We start from the raw sequence: 21,468 nt of genomic DNA on the forward strand, positions 1-21,468 counted from the left end.
ACCAGAAAAACTCTCTTTCTTTGCTTTTGTTTCCCTCCTTCTCGCTCGTGTAGTCCCTCTTCTCCTACTCCTTTATCTCCAACATCACCCCACCCTCAGTCTCCCCTTAAAGTAGCCAAGCTGTCCTGTTGCGCAGCATGCGTGTTTGACCTGGTATTTCACTGGGGCGCGAGCAGTCACACAGTGTTTGGTTGGGTGTCATTCAGCTCCTCTGGCCCTGTGCTGCTCTCAATCATTCCCTCAGCGGAAGGGGTCAGCCTCTGATTCCTCCCTGCCCCATATCTGACTCAGTGGGGCTCCAGACTCATCCCATCACCAGCCCAATCTCTTCCCTCTGGAGTGCGAATTTTCTGATTTACGCTTGCAAATTGTACATCTTCACCAGTGTCAAAGCAGGAACACAATCTCTTTTGGGAATATATTTCCTCCACAGCTGATGCTGAGTGTTCTGTGACTGAGCTCTGTGTCCCCAGGTATTTCAGTTTTTCCCTCAAAGTGGGTAAGAGAAACAGAGATAAGAGGAGTCTTATAGTATGTATGAATTCATGTATGAGGATGCTGTTGGGAAAACCCAATAGAAACCAAATGTGTTCCTCCCCATTCAACATGTGGTGGTCTGTTGGTTCGGATTTACATTTCAGTGAATCTCCGGCCCCATATTTCCCTTCCTTTGCATCCCTGTGATGTTCCATGACAATTAACATCCCAACTCTTTCTGGAGGTCTGTTGAAAGCTCAGGGGCTAATTCAAGGGTCAAGCAAGACTTGCAAGCTGTCAGTCTTTTATTGTAACTGGAGCCCCCCTCCCCCACCCAGGTTCTTTATTCTGAGTCCCCCCTCCATTCTCCCAGACCTCGTTTATAGAATCCCCAACTCTTCTTCTATTCTCCTGTGACCCTCTAACAGCCAGAGAGGGACAACCAGGACCTTTGTCTAAGGAGCCTGGCATTCTTTCACATCTGCCTCTTGTTTTCAGACCCCCGCTGCATTCAAATTTCAAACTGTCCTTTTCAGTCACCCCCCACCCCTCCCTTCTAATAACCCCCTTCCTCCCAGTTACTAAGCCTTTTTTTTCTTAAGAAGGCCAACTGAGCTCCTGCTATTCACTTAAATTTTGTCACTCAGTTGTCGATTATAAAGCATTCTGTTGTATTGCGAATACATCAAGTACACATATGTTTAAAGCCTCTGGGCCCACGCCCCTGTGGCTCTCCACTTCTCAGAGTACTTCAACATCTGTCTGAAATGACTTCATATTTAGCCAAAACAGTGTGATGCCTGTTGACATTTTAGCAATCTGTGCTTAACAATCACAGAAAATTGCCTTGATCATTTGTCTCGTGCATTAGAGGCAGCCATGTTGATGATTATGCTCGTCATCATCTGCNNATAAATCATCAAACTCCAAAAACCTAGCACAGCAACACATGGTTGCAGATGCTTAAACCTGTTCTGAGATCACACCTGAGTCGAGGGTTATCGAGAAAACAGTCAAGGTACGATCACTGGCGGGTTTCTGTTTCAAGGCGGAGAGAGAAAAGAAACCCCCAGCTGAGAGGGGAGACCTCTGCACGTTTAATGAGGAGAACGGCAGTCAGGCAGTCTCCCTCCAGTCTGTGCCTTTGGTGTCTCAGTATGTTAAACACTCACAGCATGATACAAAATATACTAAAGTATAGGACTGTTATCATCGATTTACAGAACACCCATCCCATGTACTAGGGATCTACATCCTGCATTTTATTTTCGTGGCAGGGGGTCTCGACTGCCTTGGAGGCAAAACTGTTTAAAGGCATTTTGTCTTTGTGTTCACATTCTGACACAGGAGGTCTGTTGAGCATGCTGCTTCTTTTTTACACTAAGCAATGATGACAGGCAAGCAAGAATAATCATATTGATTTAACACTGTTATCTCAGGCAGAGACTTATAATAATAGTTTGTTTACATATGTAAACACAAGCACCCGCAGCCACCAAAGAGACACAAATATACTGAAATGCAGGCTTTTAACCTGTTCCAGATGTAATTAATGGTGCACTCAGGTACATCGTATTTAATTTGCAAAACTGAGGAATAAAACCTTGAGCTAATACTTTTGGGGTTGAGGAGGAAATGTGATGTGATAGAAGACTTTTAAGAATTCTCCTGATAGATTTAAACGAGTTTTGGGTACAGCACTTAATCCCCTGCATTAACCGCAGCTGTGATGAGAAAATAAGTGTGTTTACGTGCACTCTAACAATCCGATTGCAACCAGAGTAAGCCAATACATCAATTATTGCAACTATCATGTAAAGACCTTAACCAGGTTATCTTAACGGCGTCAAGGTCGTAAGCCGAGTAGGGACTGCATCAGTCTTTAAAATTGCACTTGGCACGTATATCACATAGTGCCAGTGTTTGGATTCTGTGCACGCACCACAGAGGTCACAGAGTGAACCAGATGCAAAGTGGGACTATATTTGATAAAAGAGTGACAAGGCTAGGGATGGTGGGAAAATAAAACTCCTTTTTTCTTTTTTGATTGACAGTGAAATGAATTTAATGCTACAACTAACACCTCAAGTGATAGAGCCTCAGTGAATCTGCTCTGTAAAATCAGATGTTAAAAACAATTATAATCAAAGACGTCTCTCCATTTTCACTCATGTAAACATACTGTGCTATTACTGGGGAGAACCATGTAAACACCTTAGTCCAACTGTTACTTTAATCTGAGTTTTCACAGTAAATTATTTTGTGCATGACAATATAATGATTGAATGGGATTATCATCTCTCAGATCTCAACACATGTTAATGCGTGCATGCTCTAAGTCTTGTCTGTCTCACTCAGTGAACAAAACAGTAAGACTTTGTGCGCACGGATGAAGATCCTTAAGCCTATATGCTCACTATGCCGCTTCATTGTGGAGACAATCTGCTTAAGGCCTCGTTATACTGTGTGGACCTTCGGTGAAGGATGATTATTTGCCACTTGCCTAATAAATTTAATTCGTGCCACATGCACTGGTCAGCTAAAACACAAGGGTTAGGGTTTTGTTGGAATCCAATATGTTTGGTCTCAGTGATCAACTTTCATTTGTCAAGTCTCATGACTGCATATTATTCCATTGAAAGTAAATACGCTGTGGCTGTGTGTACTCTGCTCCTGTTAACCTCTTTTAAATGGCTCTAAAATTAGAGGTCTCAGGTGAGGCGTAATGTCATACTAGATGAGCTGATTATGGCAGGCTTAATTATAACTTTGTTGGCTAATGTGTGCACTCTGCATGTTTTCTCGGTGATAAATTATTACACTGTCTGAGATCTCAGACAAAACAGATCAAAGACTCTTCAGGCCGTGGATATTCTCCAGTGTGGAGGAGCCAGCCGGAGCTGATTTGTGCAGCTGACTGTAGATGACAAACAGAATTCCTCACCGTCTTTTTTGTTGAGTTCTCTTGTTAGCTGCTATATGATGAATAACATTCAGTCCATTGAATCTTAACAAACAGTTGCAGGCTTTAGACATAGAAAAAAATGGAATGTTGTTTTTGAATGTGCTAAAAAAGAAGACAAAAAAACAGTTTCTAATGGGGTCCTATGTGCCTTGTTGCCAGAGTGATGCCATATCCCATGGTGAATGTGCTAATGGTTCATGGGAGTGAGAGGACTGAGCCTAGCCCAGCAGTGTAAACACACAGACAAAAGGGAGCCGTTAGTAGTGTGAAACGCATGCCTGGGCGCGCAGGTAGGCATTAGGTTTCACCCTACACAGCTCCAGCACTGTGTCCATGACAGGGAGGAGGCCATTTGCTTTTGTAGCGAAACAGAGCAAAAACAAACAATTCAAACAGACTCGTACTAGAGGGACAGGTATGGATAAGGTGGGGAGATAAGGTGGTTTGTGGTCAGTCACAACAGAGAGAAGTGACCATTTGCTTGGTACTGTTTCTCTGTTTGTTTGTTTGGCGAGAGCGCGGGGGTGGAAAAAGTCACAAAATATCAGTCAAGTAGAAGCAGTGTTGCATTTGCACCGTTGGTTTAAGTAGAAATGAAGTGCCATTAGTAAGAAACTCTGCTTAAATAACACACTAATGTAGCTAATTTAGAATGTGCTTGAGTAAATGTGACTTACTGCCTGCCTACATTGTTACATACATTGTGTAACATGTGATGCTGGAGGTTTAATTGGCCATGTAGACTTTCTAAAAATAGCAGAACAGAACAGAACACAGTATTTGACTAACCAAGAAAGTATATATCCACCTGTATTATGAAATAAGAGTTTGTTCCATTGATCACTCAGACACCAACCGAGCTAATGCAAACCAATATGACTGTAGCCGGATAAAAAAGCTTTTTGGCTACTGTTCACCAAGCTATTACCATGGATAAATTTAGCATTTAATGCTACTGTCAGTTAATTTCTGCCATGTGGTTGCAGACTTTTGGGAGTCAATTTTTTTACTCTACAGGGCGGATTCGAAACTTCAGCCTGCAGGGTGAAGTTTGGAAATAATAATGATAATAAGCAATCAGCCTCACTATAAAATGCCCTCTGATATGTCACTTTGCGTTATGGGAAAGTAAAAGTCTTACATAATTTAGAGATTTAAAAATTCTCAAAAAGATATATTGTTCTTTGCAAAAGGTAAAGAAAATCTAATTTGACACAGCACTGATAAGATTAGCATCGCTTGCTATAGGTCACGAGGAGATGGACAGGGTGGGCCTTATCTGTGCGATGACAGCATGGTTGGTCCCACCCCCCTCCCTGCCTGTGAAATGGTAGGCATTCAGCTACCATTAAAGGATTTCCCTTCTCAGGATTATTGACCTTCTGGGCTTATTTTAGTGGCTTGTGTGGGTTTGTAGCATTTCACAGCTTAAGGTTTGTCACATTTCTGCAGTGGAATGTTAATGCAGCATCAAGTGCCTTGTGTGAAGAGTATGACAGGATGAATTCCTCTGTAAAATCACACAGAGACAGAGCTCGCACGTGGAATGAATTTTATCCCTGAACTGAACATCTCTGTTGGTCTGCTCCACAGGTGAAAGGATCAATGATGAGCATCTCTGAGACCAGTTGGCTTGGACTTTTCTAATCAGAACCTTTTAGTCACATCACAAACCTGCCACAAACCATCAACACCCGGCGCCATGGCATGCTCCCTGTGGAAACTACAAACCTTCTGCTGGTTTCTCATCACATTAGCCCAAGTACACTCAACAGAGGGTAAGTACATATCAAACAGTTGTTTTTGCTTTCTCTAAAAACATACTAATTTGTTCTCACGCTAGTATTTGTATAGCATATTTTGAATGAGTATTGTTTTTAAGCTCAATGACAGACAGTGCCAGAAAATATGTTTTGCTATTGTCTTATTTAGGAGTATAGCATGAGCAGTGAAATTGTGACTTAAACCGAAGCTGCTCCTCTAAGCACAGGCAGTGCTTGTGTAAGTAATGCAGCTCAGAGGACAGTGGGCACAGGCGGATGGGGGATAATCTTGAGTGGTTTCATTAGTTGGTAAATTGTGATTTGTCTGAGATTTTCTGCTTGAAAGCGTCAGTTGTTCCCAGTGGCATCAGAGCTGGATCCATTTGTAAATTCCTCGGTAAAATGTTCTGTCTCATGGCAGGCACACACAGATTTCACACCTCGAAAAATATAAAGCCTGAATGTGTTTTAATCATAGTGCATTTAGCTTTGATTAAATCACCCTCAGCTGTATCGTAATTGCAAGATTTAGGCGTCCAAACCATATCTCATAAACTGTATCCCTAACATGTTAGCGTTTAATCACAAGAATCGAGGTGCAATACTTTGGATGTTTGATGATTGGATTTAGAATAAACCAAAGTTGGCATCTTTTCAGTGCAATATATCAGAAGAGCCATTACAGATTTGGTTTGTTAGTGCCAACTGTTGAAGCTCTAGCCAACTGTTCACTATACTTGCTTCATTGGTTTTAAAAAACTCAATAATATAGGATTATTGATTCAAGTTTGAAAGGTAATGATTTCTCAAGGTGCTTGATATACACTTTAGTAAGGCACACTGCAGCGATATACTGTATGTCACCATATGTGTTTCGCACGAATCATCTGGCTTGGATTTGATCTTTCATATAAGAAGTGTGAAATTTGAGGAGTGTGTGGTCTCTACAGGCTTCAGTGGATTAAGGAAACTCAGAGGGTCACAGAAATCACTTTAATGTGTCTGTACATAATCATATGTGTTCCACATATGTTGGCGCTGTGACATATTGTTTTAAAACCCTCATGCAAAGATAAGAGTTTGTAATTTCAAGGCCTAGATATATATTAGTAAACCTATTTAGGGAGCAGGAAAGAGAATTTCTCACTCCAGAGAGTTTACATCCTCAGTTGCGGCACCTCTTGTTTCACCAGGCGCTCAATAAAACTGGCAGTGTTTGAAAGGTGGGAAGTCAGTGAGGAATCTACACTAATAACTCCTAATATTTGGTCAGGATGCATCTGCAATAGTGTGTACATACATATAACGAGACTCCTAGCTGACAGGGTACTCAATGTGATTCGGAGGTGACACTCCCCAGACAAACCGAGGGAAAAGGCAGTGACTGTAGTACATGAGGAAATTCGTATTCCAAATCAGGGGAAACAAGTAAACATAACAAAAGAATAAACCCATTTATTGACAACATTTGTCATCCACCTTTTCTTCTCTTCTCTGCCCTCACCTCCTACCCATTTCCTGTCTCAGCTTCAGAGATCAGCCGAGAAACACTTCATTACAAACAATATCCCCAAGAAAACATGCTTCATTAAACTGCGTCTACCCCTAATATCTTTTTAATGCATTTTTATAATTGAATTAAATGGGTTAGTCAAATGCTGTAAATAGTTCGAAGTCTGTTTTTTTCCCTCCTTTTTTTGCATTTGAAGGAAGAGATACACACAGCCAAGATTGAAACTGTAGCTGTGGGGGATGGTGTTCCTCCTGTGACCTCTTTCTATACAATGCATATCTCATCCTCCACATTTTGCTCCATCAGTTGGACTCATGTCCACAAGTGTACATGTCTGAGATCTGTATTTGCTCTGCTGACTCACTGGCATTCCTAGTCTTTCATCTCCCATTTACCTTATTTTGTTCACATCTTAACCTTGAAAAAATGCTTGTATGCATCCACAACCCCAGCAGCCCAGTCAGTGACATTAGTTTCTGAAATTAATTTCTATATATATATCAAAAGGAACCCTGGGGCCTAGAGCTTTTGAATCTAATGATAGGAGCGCCACAGTGTTTTCTTTGTCTCTTTTATGATCAGTTACAGTTACATTTAAGTACCATATTGTTTACAGTCATGGTACAACTCCTAAAATAAGAATAAGAATTTAGCAGTTATAATACAGGTAGTTTTATACACTGTGTTTGATGATCTTGGAGCAGAAATTTGAGTCAGTGCTCTTACAGAATGTCTCTAATCCTACAAAAGCCCAGGAGGGCCATATTGTGACACAGATACTGTAATCAATATCAATATCAATATGGGCATTATGATAGGAGACTAAATATCAACATGGATTTTGGTTATAACATAGAATCCGAACATTTTCCTAGTTTTAAAGGGTCATCACATGCAAACTCTACAATTTGGCCTCAATTTTATTAAACCAATTTTACTCATCAAGTTCAGTCTACTCATTACAGTAATTCTCTGCCTGTTGCAGCAGTTGCATTATGTCTTCTGTGGCTCTGGAGGGAGATATCCAAAGTCTGAATTATTAGTCTGTATTACAAACTGGAGGAGTGGAGTTTGAAAGACATGGGTATTTACCAGACTGCCAGGGTAACAAGAGATGTTATTGAGTTGCATGAGGGAAGGGATAGGAAGGTTTTCTTTTTTTTTTTTTTTTAGATTGACCCGTAGTAGGGACTAGAAGAAGGATATCTTGGCCTTTGCTGCATTGATTTTAACTTCTCTCGAAAGCTTCTCAAATTTATGGAAGCAGAATTGCTGGAGCGTCCCTTTAAATCTAATTACTTAGAATAAAATCCAAACCATAGTTTTGATTACATATTGTATGAAGGCACCAATACAAAATTCCAAAGTCAAAAGTGTCTGGCTTGTTTCTGTATTTACCAGCTTTGTAAAGGGCTTATTGTATTCAATACCCCAACATTTATTTATTGAGTGATTTTTAACACGATGAGTATTTTAAGGTAGGTGCGCTAGGTCAGTAAGTAAAAGACATCGATGTCTATCGCTTTAATCAGGATGCTTAACTCTGACCTGCTTTGATATTGTTTTGCATCAAGACAAGTTTCCCCTCTGGCATTCAGAGCGATCATTTTTGAAGCTGCAGGTTTATTTCCTTTTGTCCTACTGGTGTCCTCTGTGGATGTCACCATAGCAACATACCAGAAATGAGGTGAAGGTGTAATTCATGAAGTAATAATGTTTTTTTTTGTTTATTTATTTTTTTTGCAAAATGTAAAATTTTTTCCTTGAAACATGGTTCAATTGGCTCACGTCTTCCCAAATAATTTAGTCAACTCAGTTGGGGTTGAAAGGATTTGTCTGTATCAGGGACAGAATAACAATTCACACCTAGCTCAGCGACATGCTCCCTTCAAAGGCTTTCCTGAAGATTGTTAGAATTATGGTGAGACAGAATTAGGGAACAGTGCAAGGACTCTGTGTCAAGAGGTAGGGAGGGCAAAGTTTACAACATGCTGGAGCCAGGTATCAGTATAATACGGGTCCGTGAATTGTTTTTGTTTTTTTATCATGTAGCATTGCTGGCTTTATATTTACATGCAAGACTTTGCTCAGTAGAAGTATAATAAAAACAAAGCAATGTTAAGTAGGTCATGGGGATCGTAAAAGTGATTCAACAATAATTGTTTTCTCTAGATTGCATGTTGTCATTACATTACTGTGGGGGACGGTGGTTGTGTCTGTGAGGTTAAGGGCACACAAAGAGTTTGCCATGATATAAAAGCTGGATTTCAGTGGAAAACTTGTGTGGACAAGTCTGACACAGGGAATTTCTGTTCCTTGCATACACCCTGAAACCACACTATTGTTTCTCCTCAAAGCTTGAAATGTTTGAAGTACTTGAGATTTCTCAAGGGCAACAGGGAAGGGCACCTTTAAAAGTCCTCTTTTTGTGCCATGTGAAAGGAAAAGAGAAGAGACTTAAAGCCTTCATCTCAAAGTGAAAGGAGTGAAATAGACAATCAAGGTGTTCTAAAATGTAATTACTGGAAGTAAAAGCCTAGGGCTTAATGTGAGCCAGAACCTGCAAGAACAGAATCCAGCACCTCCCAATTGCTGGGCCACCACCTATTTGCTCTAGTTAGCCTTTTCTTGTAACCACAAAACCATGAAAACATATTTATATAACTTTATGAGATGGCATTCCTTATTTTTTTTTCCCTTTCACTTTTGCTTCTGGCCCCTGATTTCATGCCACACCTAACTATTTTAGAGCAGGCTGATAATTGTCATGGAAGGCATTAGTATCTAACCCATTCAGGTAAAGTATACATCCAGATGTCATAAGCCTTTTTTTCTGAGGCAAAGATACTAAAGGTTTACCGATGATCTGATTTTCTTTCTCTCCACTATGGGCCTCTTTCTCAGCGGCTTTGCTTGTGTGTGTTATGTTAAAAAGAAAAAATCAAAATACTGTCTGTCAACTAAACATTTGTGGAACAACAGGCAGTATTCTTTTGAAGCACTAATTTTTGCCAGAGTTGTGTCCGTGGAAAAGACAGTACCCCACTGCGTCACCACACTCCTTCTCCCTGACCACTTAATTTGGTATTTAAGGTACTTTGAAAAGGTTGGCCCATAGCTAATTTGTTAATAGAAACAAATTATTTGTTAGTAAATTATTTTATGACATGCCTATTAAGCTTTTACAGTTTGCAATTTATTTCATATTTCAAACAGTTATAAAACAGTTAAGGCTAAAGGGGTGAATTCTTCCTTTGTCTCATGTGTCTTTAGTAAACAACTTCTGTTGGTTTTGTCTTTCCGCCTCCTGCTTGATGTCATCCCGGTTGTTTGCAGCAGACTGTGGAATCTGGCTTCCCGTGGAGCCAGGCAGGCGTGGGGCCTGTGTACGAAGGCCCACCATGCTGTCATGTCTCTTTCATCGCCAGCCAGGCTTGGCCAATAAGGAGATAAGGAGACAATGACTGGGAGAGCAAGCAGTGGCAAGGTGTAACCACAGCCCCCGGGTCTCCTCCCTGCCGAGCACTTCAAATCCTCATTAGGATTTTCAGCAAAGGAAGGAGGGATTTTCTGGATTAGGGCTTTGTCACTGCTGGCTCCAGGTTGGTGTTTGTCATGCAAGAGCATTGCGGAGCTCTTCTTGACATCTTGCCACCCTTTTCCCTTCCACCGAAATACAGACCCCTCTCTTCACCTGGCTACCGAGGCAGTTAAAAGATGTTCCACTAACCCAAAACGCATGAAACTCATAATTATTACCTCACTGCCCTTGCCAAGGGTTTGTAACGCCATTCTGGTGGCCTATGTTAGGTGTCTGTGGGTTTGCGCTGCAGCATCAGCGTTCTTCCTAATGGTTATTTATGCACAGATAACCTTGGGAAGCATCATTAGTTTGTTGTGTGCTGTCGCCGTTCATAACTCATGCTGAGATCTCGGCCGTGACACCAATACGGCAGTTCAGACAGGAGACACGATGCCTTGTTTCAACTCCAATTACTCTGCTCCATGCGTTAGTTATAGCAGTGGCACTGTAAATGGTATTTTATGATGCTATTTATCCCTTAATTCTCACTTATTTCAAGGTTCCTGAGCTGTGTGTTCTTTTATAAACAAGGTTTTTTTCTCTTGCATTCATAGGAATATTTGTTTAATTAAGTCATGAGTCTTGAGGACTTCTCACACAAAACAACAGGACTGTTTCTTGACATGGTGCTCAACCTCTAACATGGTCCTTAATTTGGTTTCAGACTTGTCTAGGAGAGTAGTTCAGCGTGACAGAGCATCAGACTTAGTGTGAAACCTACCTTCTCCCATCATTCTCGGTGCTGATCTTTGTGGATAATGGGCATTCACACGGGTCCCATGAGGCCCTCGCTGGGTGGGATCTCAGGCACCCTAGATTAGTCATCTACCCACATGTCCCTATCTGCCTTGGATTTTACCGTCATGCTTTGTCTCGCTCTGTTCTTGCCCAGGTAGAAACATGTGGGCCCCTAACAAGTATATCCCAAACAATCTAGAAAACATGTTCCGATAACCCATCGAGTCTCCTCTCTGAATCACAAATACAGACAAAAACAAATATGACTTATCAATCTCCAGTGCAGTGGTCTATAACCAAATACCTATTATTCATGGAACATTTATTGTTCTGTGCTTTTGTTGGTTGTCTCTGATCTGGCCGTGGCAAATGTGACTAGCAGTATGTGGGCATCTTTGTATAAGCAGGCTTCAATTTGTCAGAGATATGCCAGTTTTAAAGTTGTCTTTTTGTTTGCTCTTGTGTTCTTTATTTGTTACTTGTTTGACTGGGGTTGGCTGCAGGATTTGATTTCAAAGGTTGTGGTATATGTAGCTCAAAAGGCACGAGTGTTGAGAAAATACCTAAAGCTACCCGTATGATAACAGAAATAGCACAAGCTCTTTAGTTCTTTAATATTTTTATGTTCCTAGAGCCTGTGTAGTGGACATCAAGGACTGCAGACAGACCTCACACACATACTGCTGATGAAGTGCTGTCTGGAAGGGGCAGATGAGGAGAATGTTTTTGATTATCCAGCGTAGATGGTATTTCAAGCAGGAACCAGCATGTAGACCCCGCGCCAGACAAATGAACTAGCTCAGCTGGTCAGAGGGCAAATGTAGCTTGGTTTCCTGTTTGCTACTGTAATACTGGGGAATTTTAAGGTGATTAGACCGCAGCGTTCAGGTCACATGGAGTGCAGCATTGCAATATTCACTTGTTATCCATATAGGCCTGAGCTTTTTCTGTGAATCAGAGACTGATATAAATTGTTATGAATGAACAGTCACCGTGCATGCTGTGCAGTTTTCCTTTGTTCAGTGAATTACATGTATTTATTAATGTGAGCAATTGAGTCCCTCTGCACTTTCTGATTTGAGCAACAAGAGCAACTGAGGAATGAATGCATTCGAGTGGTCTTACGAGAACTGCCATTTATGAAACCATTGACTCATGCCTGTGAGTTTTCTGTCCCATATAAGCTGAAATACCAAATGTAAACAACAACAATCTGCAGGTGTTCAAGGGGTAGGCAATGTAATCACATGTTCATTGTGAGGATGCTGTTGAGTGAAGCACGGGAAAGTGTGGTTATGGTTAGAATGTCATGCAATGAAAACTGATTGCAGAACATGTAATGACATATTCTGTTAAGAGAACATAATATGTGCAAAGGCTTATGATTTCACAGATTTTACAGTTCATTCTCAAGAGTCAGATGCAAGATATCCCTGCTTGCCCTTAGTGGAATCTTCTTTGTCCTCTTGCTTTCAGTCCTGATTTAGAGCAGCTATAAATCCTGAAGAGGCTCCTGTAAACGAGGGGTGGTGAAACTACGCCCATAAATATAAAGGATTTAGAACCAGTGCCTTTTGAAGGAACTCTGAGTGCCCATTTATGAAGCTTGTTAACTTACAGAGTTTCACTGGTACATTTAGTGTTTTTCTCTTTTGTTCAAACTTCTTATAGCCTTTCTGGAAGCTTGTCCAAGACCTACTTTTAAAATATACTGTGAGTCAATAATGAAGTTGTTTTAGCTCATTTCTGTCAGCCATTATTTAGAGCGAAGAAGTCATGAAGTGCTGAAATGTTTACTTGATGTCAAACACAACACATGTCAAGTCAGGGCCATTTGTGCTCTGGCAGGTCACTACGACATGACCACATACGACTCAGCTTTTCACCTTTTGAGTCATAATGACCCTTGAGTGCATCAGTATGTCAAGGGCTTGGGCCTTAAACCAGATTGTGTCAAGTAAATGACGGGCTGAAGAAATCACATGAAAGAAGTCATTTTGAATAAGCCCTTTTAGTATATAAGGGTGTCTATTATAATACTGACTCAGCTCAGCTGGACCATTGCCTCTTGCTTAATATTTGCTCTTGTACTCTGATTTCCATCACACCCCCCGACAAGTCCCCAAATTATTTTTAGATAGCCAACAAGCAATAATTAAGGCCGATAAGCATGAGAGACATCTGATAAATCCTTAAATGAGAACTTCAAAGTGCCCCTGCTGTGACGTGTGAGGGCTGGAAACAGATGGAGGAGTGAGAATGTTAGGAAGCAGGCTTAGTCTGTTGACTCAAATGAGGTTAATCCAAGTCTGAAAGTTTCTAATAAAAAATGTTGGGGGGAAACCTCCTTTTGAACGTTACAACAATCAGTTCACTGAAGGGAAAAAATACATATGAGATGGAAGGTCATCAAGATAATATTCAGTCTCTGGATTCTAATGAATACCAGCCAATAAATTCTTGATGAATTGAAACAAGAGTAAAATTAAATTTTAACCTGCCAAGCTTTCTCTTCAAGAATTATGAGAGGGAATCCTTGAACCGCATGATATCTATAGATAATAGTCCCTTGATTTAAAAAAAGAAGAATTTCTTCATTAAAAAAAATAATTTAATAAATATTATTGTTTCCATTGTGTTGCATTAATCAGAAAGGTACTGTGTCTGAATATGTGCCTAACCTTGAGTGAGTCAGTCAGGAGACAAAAGCCTAGGAGGCCAGTGTACATATATGTGAAACAGCATTGTGTCACATAACAATCTGCCTCACCTAGAAGGTAGCATGTCTTCAGTCTAGTCTGAATAAGAGCTGCATAAAGAATTCAGCTGTAGCAGCAGTCGTGTCATCAGGGCATGACTACTCGGTTGGTCAGGGAATTTAAATGCCAGGTGGGGGTCAGTTGAAGCACTAGCTGAATAATGTGGCACAAATGCATACACATGAGAGTCTTGGGAAGAGGAACCACTGCTGTGGTCTGCTTGGGGAAGTGCACTTTGGGAATGCAAACCAAGCAGATGGACCCTTCTCATTTGTGTGTACTGCCACTGGTGACCCATTGGGAAATGCTTCCTTATTGAATCGAGGAGCATCAGACGCTTCATTGGAGCAGAGAAGGAAGTGTGGGCTACCCAATGTATCTTTTTTTCCATCATTTGTAATAGAAACTGTGGAACTGATATATACCAGAGGAAGCGCTGACAAATACATTACAATTCCAGTCTGAAAGGCTTTTTACAAAAAAATATGACTCATCCTTATCACTCTGGATCATTTGATAGTGTCAGAAATATTGTCACTGATAAGGTTGAGTAATGAGGTATAATAAGAGGTTGCTGTCGCTAAAAGGCACCGTGACCCTCAGCAGGGACTGCCCTATATCAATTCTCTTTGGGAATGACTCAAAATCAGTCCACTACTAATCAAACAAAACACGTTTACAGTGCGCAGTCAGCTTACTTTCAGTTAGTAATAATTTAAATGTAAGGTCACAGCTCGCATAATACGATACGAAAATGATTCCTTCTGTATCATTTCTTAACTTAGCTTTGAAGAATGTTAACTTTTTTTTTTTTAAATTGCACCTCAACATCTTCATAATAAAATGATAAAAAAAAGCCTTGAACTATCCTTGATAGCTCATGTCCAAAGGTTGAGTGATCATGTGCTTGGGCAAACATTTGATCTAATTTCAACTTGTTGGTTGTAAAATATGCAGTGTTTTCAAAGCTTACGTTAAACGCTCAACATTTTCATAATAAAATGATAAAAAAAAGCCTTGAACTATCCTTGATAATCTGAAAATGTATTGTCATTTAACGCTCAAATATACTAGTGACCATTTGTTAAGGACCATGGGACAAAATTTACTGTTTGATGGTCATCGCAGCCATTTCATTACCAGAAGATGTCCTTGCTTTTTTGTGACCTAAAAAGCACCCCCCTCCTCGCTCCCCGTCTTTCTCTCTCTCTCTCACATGCACACACATACACACACACCGCCTGGCCCCAGGGCTATCCGATATTAGACAGTGAGATGACATTGTGTGCTTGTGCGAGTGCAGTCAGCCGACATGTGCAGATGATGTGAAGTCAATAATGCATTATGAAAAAAGGGGATTTATGACCTTGATGAGCCCCATAGAGCTTAATTAGGCCTTAAGGTTGATTTACATACAAGTGTACATGGAATTTGATGAGGCTGTGTTTTCCTGCTGGTACGGTGCATTTTCATTTTGTCTGGCAGCAACACTTGATGCCTTGTATCTGTTCAAATTCCTCCGGATTAGGAAAAAAAAGAACCTTTCTTGGTTACCAGACTTAGCTAGTGTCCATGTTTTGTCTGAACATAGTAAAATCATCAAGTACTAAGCTATGGGATCACATTTCTTTGCTGTGCAATAATGGCATTTCCTGTGCAGGCTTATGTGTCTACAAGTGCTAGTTGAGGATGAGGAATAGAGTGAATGTGAAAAAGTCTCTGACAGGGTAAATTTCTGCTTAAAGAAGCCCACCTTAACACTCCAAGGAGGGGGGAAGTCTGGGAGTCTTTTTTCATTGCATCTATTCAGAGAGAAATGACAAGATCTTTTTCAGAGTCATGTACCTATATCAAAGATGCTCCTGATAGCCCCCCTGCTGTTGCTATGGAAGTAGCGGAGATGTAAATGAACTGGAGTGAATTGGATGGTGGGGAATACAAATGAGGTTGGAATGCTCGTTCCCCTGCTGCTCTTTGCCTCTTCGTCTTCTTCTCCCAATATCTTTCTCTGTTCCTGTCTCCCTCTTTCTGTGCAAGTAGATTTCAAAGACCTAACATTAACCAGTATTCCGCATATTTTGACACTACATAATGTGATATAGGATCTTATTTTTTGTATTCCTTTTTTTTTAATAGCCTTAGATCTGTTTTACTAAGAAAATATTTTTAAGGCAAGACCAGTATGGCTTTGTGCAAATTCCTTTCTTTTTCTGTCTGGCACTGTGCATCGCGCTGATGGATGGATGAAATAAGAACAGAAAAATCAATGGTTTTTCCCCTACAGAATATCTTTGGGTTGTCACTGATCATCTCTGATATACATATGAGCTAAGATGTCATGGCAGTGTATTCTGTGCTGCATAAGTCTTTCAGTTTCAACATCAGTTGTCAAAGAGTTTAATAATCTACAGATGTTATGGGCTGAATTACAGAGGAGAAAAAACCTCTACATAAGTGACTGTCGTTCGTTGTTAGCCATGCCCAAAAAATGACATCAGCTTTCAACACACACCGTGGAAAAAATAGAAACACAGTCTTGAGTTAAAGTTAATGTTAAGAAATTCAAAAGAATGTTAATATCTGTCAAGCCAGTTGTGTAATTCTTTTTTACAATGGCCACACAAAGTCAGCAGTCTACCTCATACCCCGCTGTTTGCAGGATATATGCAATATTTTCTTTCTTCTGCTCCCCTGTGTGGACCTGACTTCTTAAGAATACATGCTGTTGTAAAGGATATCTCTGGATTATAGAATCAGCACTGTGGGAAGAGTCTTGACTTAAAGGTTTCTTTTCCTGCACAGACTTCCTTTGCTTGTACCATAGAGAGGAGGGGTAGGGGTAGGGTGGCAGAACCTGGAGGACTCAAGCTGTGTTTCCTGTGGCTACAAGCTAATGCTATAGGCCATACTTTTCTTTCACCCCAAATCCCCCCAGCAAGCGACCTTGTCGGCTCAGGAGTGCAGAATAATGGCAAGCCAAGCAGAGATGCTAGCTCATTTACAAGCAGCTGTTTAGCTCTCATCAGAACAGCGAGGAAAATCAAAGGGCAGTGTTAACGACAGACGACAAGCATCGGGAGCGTCCCCGTCACACTCCTCATTGGCTCTCGACAGAAAAATTATCTGGTTTCACATCAAAATAATCTGGAGACCTCTTTTGTGCTCTGGCCACAATGATGGCAGCATGAGTGGCTGAATAGGCCTTTTGATCAGTCTCTGCTTTGCCCCTGGACTAACTCTTGAAGTATGTGCAACTCACGTTACAAAGGGTCATTTTAATATGAAAACCATTTAGTGGAAGCAAGATAGTCCTGATGAAAAGCAAAATAGTCCTTCTGTCATTTATGCAGCACAACCAGTGCTAGGCAATAGTGAAATAATTCTATTTAATTGAAAGAGAGAAGTTTGTTGCCCTCATTAAACATACGGCTGTTTCAGAAACTGCATTTAGGCTGTCTGTATTCCTCATGTTCGTTATGTCCATAGTATGTACTGTATGTCCCTGTGGGTTTGTCTAGTTTCATGGGACTACATGGTAGAAGGCCCCTATATGGCTGATAAAGATCCTAATGACTCCTTGTTTCTGTGAAATAGGAAGACATTTTGTTCATTACCTCTGCTTCAGTGACACTCATATCCTACCAGATGGTCACTTTCCAATTGATTTGGCTCATCTGTGGAAAAAAAATGAATTAAAACATTACAGCACCAGAGAGACGGTGCATAATGGGTCCCCTTTACATACGGGAGTTTCTCACAGTTCGTCAGCTGCAGGTTCTGTATGGGCCTAATGTAATCGAAATTGTTACTCATGGTAGTAAATGCCAGCCTGGGAAGCTTTAAATAGAGGTTCCTTATTGGTGTAATAAAGTGCTATAACCCATGGAAATAGAGGTCCTGTGCACCAATCAAAATCAACTACTAGCATGTGATAACAACATGCACAATAAGCACATGTCCAAAGGTTGAGTGATCATGTGCTTGGGCAAACATTTGATCTAATTTCAACTTGTTGGTTGTAAAATATGCAGTGTTTTCAAAGCTTACGATTTCATTTCAGTCTGTGAAAAGACAGAGTAAGGCCCCAACTCAATGCTTTGCTATTGTACAGTAGCACTGATCATTGTTCAATGCTGGCCTCATGGCTGATGAAGAGGATTTGAAATGCTTTTCTAGTGGTGGGTGATCAGAATGCCTGATTAGGGAGAGTGTCAGCAAGGCCACGATAAAGATCTGACCAGTAATGTCTCTGCTGCACCATGTTACCATGGTCACAGGATTGAGCTTCCCACATCATATTGTATTGGCTATGCCTTGATCCGTTGCTTCCTGGTGTTTAATTAGTGCAGAAAATGTAAAACTCCTCCTTTTGGGTGTTTGATTGATAGGCATCTCTATTCCCAGCTCTTGCATAGGTTTGGGTGCACTATCACAGAGTGAAAGGACATCAAAGCTGGTAAAATAACATCTCATATTTTGAGGAGGTGTCTGAAGTGTGTGCTACCTGTGAAGAGGAGGGTGCTGAGATTCCCTTTCAGTGTGAACAGTGTGTGTACGTGTGTGACGACCTAAAACGAATACAACAAAAAATTCCTCTCACTTGCAGTCGTGTGTCTCTGTTTTTGCACCTGTGCACCAGTGCTGCACGCTATATGTGGCGCCATTTTGTCATTTTCCCGATCATAGAAGGCTCAGAAGTAAAAAGGCTCCTGAAATACAATATAGCAACAAGTGCTCTCAGCTGCTCCAATTAACTGTTGAGATCGTTCTAGATGTGATTTTGGGAGACTTATCGGGAAGAGTGTAGAGGAAAAGAATGTAGGTGCCTTATATAGCTAATATTTTAGCATCCACCACAAACGGTATTGATATTCTTGACATGGTTTACTGTTACCATATGGAAAGTAAATAATTTTCATATCAGGCATTCCTTGAATAATTATGCTAATGGCCCCATGAGAAAAATAATGATTACTTTTCAGGCTCATTTGAATAATGAAATTATTTAGTTAAGTGAGACAGTAAGCATTGGATTTTGTTTATGTTAGATTCACTGTGATCATATTATTCCGTTGTAATTGAAATGCATTGTCGTGCCAGAGCATGATCAATGGTGTTTTGGTTTCTTCATCTGTATGAAATACAGAAAAGGGGATTTATTTGAAGTAGTCACATAAACCCTTGGTTACACAATATAAAATAACTTATACAAAACAATCATAGAAGGAACAGATTTTGATATGTCATTACAGTAGTGTAAATAACATTTTCTTCAGTCTGTTTCGACCCCTGGATATTTCTGTAGGTGAATGTTGTAGTTGCAAATTATGTTGGTGGATCATACCACCACATTGTAAAATCTGTATTTCAAGAGGGGATATTTTCTGAGGAATGTCATTCTAAGCAGAATAAATTAGGCAGTGAACTAAACCAAAATCAAATAAAATAAGTGTACAACGCATTAGAGAATACAACAGAACATTCCTAACTTAATTGTAATACGGACTTTAATCTATTGCATTGAAATTTGTTTGCAGGACTATTGGGTGTCCCCATATTGATTTGTCTGTGTCACTCATCTCCCCATGTACCAAAAATACCATCCGACACCAGAGTGAGAAAGTAGTTCAGCTTCAGGCCTAATCAATGTAGAGAGGCTTTTTGAGGTTGTTTACCACCATGCTTTTGGTCCATGATGCACAAACCCAGCTGGCGAATAAAGTGCGCTTAGAGGACGGCAATTTTGTTTGATTTACAGAGATTTTAACACAAAAATGTACCATTATTACAGGGCCTGTCATCAGCATGGCTTAAAAGTTGCTAGTGTATTTCAGTATGAGTCTTACAGTATTTTTGAGCACGCATTTATCTCCTCATTGCTGCAGTCTCTGTTTTCCTACTTAAGCAGAGAGACTGCATCAGTTCTAAATCATAAAACCAGAAGCTGAGATTGTAAAGGCCCTGCAGAGTGACTTAAGTGTTATAACAGTGTTCTTGGGACACAGAGCATCAGTGGGCTTGGTTGTGGATTTGGAGATCAAACTCAGAGGTCTTGCACATGCCCAAAGAACCAGTTTACTTGTAGCCACAAAGTAGGGCAATGTGAGGTAACGTATCCAGCCATACTAACTGCTGCACAATCGATCCATGCGAAGCCTATGTGACCTCTATCGTTAGGATTCAGTTGATTTAATTTAGAAATCTATTATTTGTAAAGTATTAAATCCAATATATAAATATAAATTATATATTGGATTGTTAGATACAACATGACATACTGTAGAACAGCTGTCGATTGCTGAATTATAATATGTAATTTTCTTCTGCTTCAGTAGTGGAATAGATTACATAGCCTTTTCAATTCCTCTACTCATATTTTCTTTAAAAAGCTTTTAAAAGTCTTGGTCGTACCACATGTGTCGATATGAAAGCTGTCTTTTTCTTTGATAAGTGGTGAGAGAAAAGCAATAGATGTGTCTCCATTATACATCTGCCATTTCAAGTCATGGTTTGAGTATAAAAATTGTAATGTGGCATTGACTGATGTTTTACATAGCTTCTTATAGTTACTACACATTGTGCTGCTGACTTTTGATGGAGCTATACTGGAGTGCACTGACATGAACTCAAGATTGGCTGTCAAGTCGTGTTCCTAACACGCCGTGTTTTTCATTTTTTCCACTTGGGCTTTTTCTCTCAAGCCAACATCTCTGATAAATTGTTTATCACCTTAAGCGTTTCTTTTTGACTCCAGAGAGAAAAGGGGCTGCAAAAATGAAATATGGCTGAAACCTATCATATTTGAAAGCCTTTCTTTTTCATGCCTATTGGTCACATGAGAAAGTTTGCTGTCAAAAAGAGCAAGTATGGGAAAAAAGATCCTTCCCTGATGATTGTATGCTCCCAAACAAATAAAGTCTTATAGAGGTTAGATAGGCCAGCTGCCCTCCTCCATACTGATATATCCTTTGTTTACGCTGAGCTCTTCACTGAGCACCTTAGAAGTCGTACTTTCACCTGATTGGTGCACACACGAAGGATCAGGCAATACAAACTGACATTTAGCTTCCTTTGTAAAATACCACAGTAGTATTTCCTGGCGAGGGGCGCATTACAGAATGCTAATCCCTTGCCATTGTAGCATAGCATTTTAATCAGACAAAGATAATTGTATTGGTAGTTAATTGATGAAGCATCCAATAGGGTAAAATGAACTCAGCCTTTCCAGGCCAATTTAGCAGAGATGAAGTCAGTGGCTTTAAGTAAACTGTTGCCACACAAATAACATTTCACAGGATGACTCATGAAAAGAAAAAGTGCTTTTTAATTATAAACAACTACACATATGGATTGGTCCGACTTGTCCAGGTGCCAAACAAATTAGTGCATTAGAAGTAGCATCTTTTTTTTTTCGTTTTCTTTCTCCTGTGACTGTGAACTAAACCTCATTAGGGAAATAGAGGTTTTGGAAACACTAACAGCATAGCCATCAACCAAGTTGCAGGTACCAATACAATTATTATTGTGTATATATATATATATGTGTGTGTATATATATATGTGTATATGTGTATATATATATATATGTATATATATATATGTATGTATATATGTATATGTATATATATGTATATATATATATGTATATGTATATATGTATATGTATATAT

General features: G+C 40.0%; 1 protein-coding gene across 16 annotated transcripts in view; it reads left to right on the forward strand.

Annotated features, from left to right (window-relative positions):
- adgrl2a (adhesion G protein-coupled receptor L2a) overlaps positions 1-21,468 on the forward strand; it is a 93,394-nt gene that overhangs the window by 15,538 nt on the left and 56,388 nt on the right. For all 16 annotated transcript variants that reach the window (XM_035653266.1, XM_035653265.1, XM_035653270.1 and 13 more), the window contains exon 2: positions 5,036-5,220. In XM_035653266.1, the coding sequence (XP_035509159.1) occupies positions 5,145-5,220 (76 nt within the window). In that variant the 5' untranslated portion in view covers positions 5,036-5,144. The remainder of the gene's footprint in view (positions 1-5,035; positions 5,221-21,468) is intronic.

This window comes from Morone saxatilis, unplaced genomic scaffold, assembly GCF_004916995.1.
Source record: "Morone saxatilis isolate NCDOM2014 unplaced genomic scaffold, NCSU_SB_2.0 Contig12, whole genome shotgun sequence".
NCBI classification, from domain to species: domain Eukaryota; kingdom Metazoa; phylum Chordata; class Actinopteri; family Moronidae; genus Morone; species Morone saxatilis.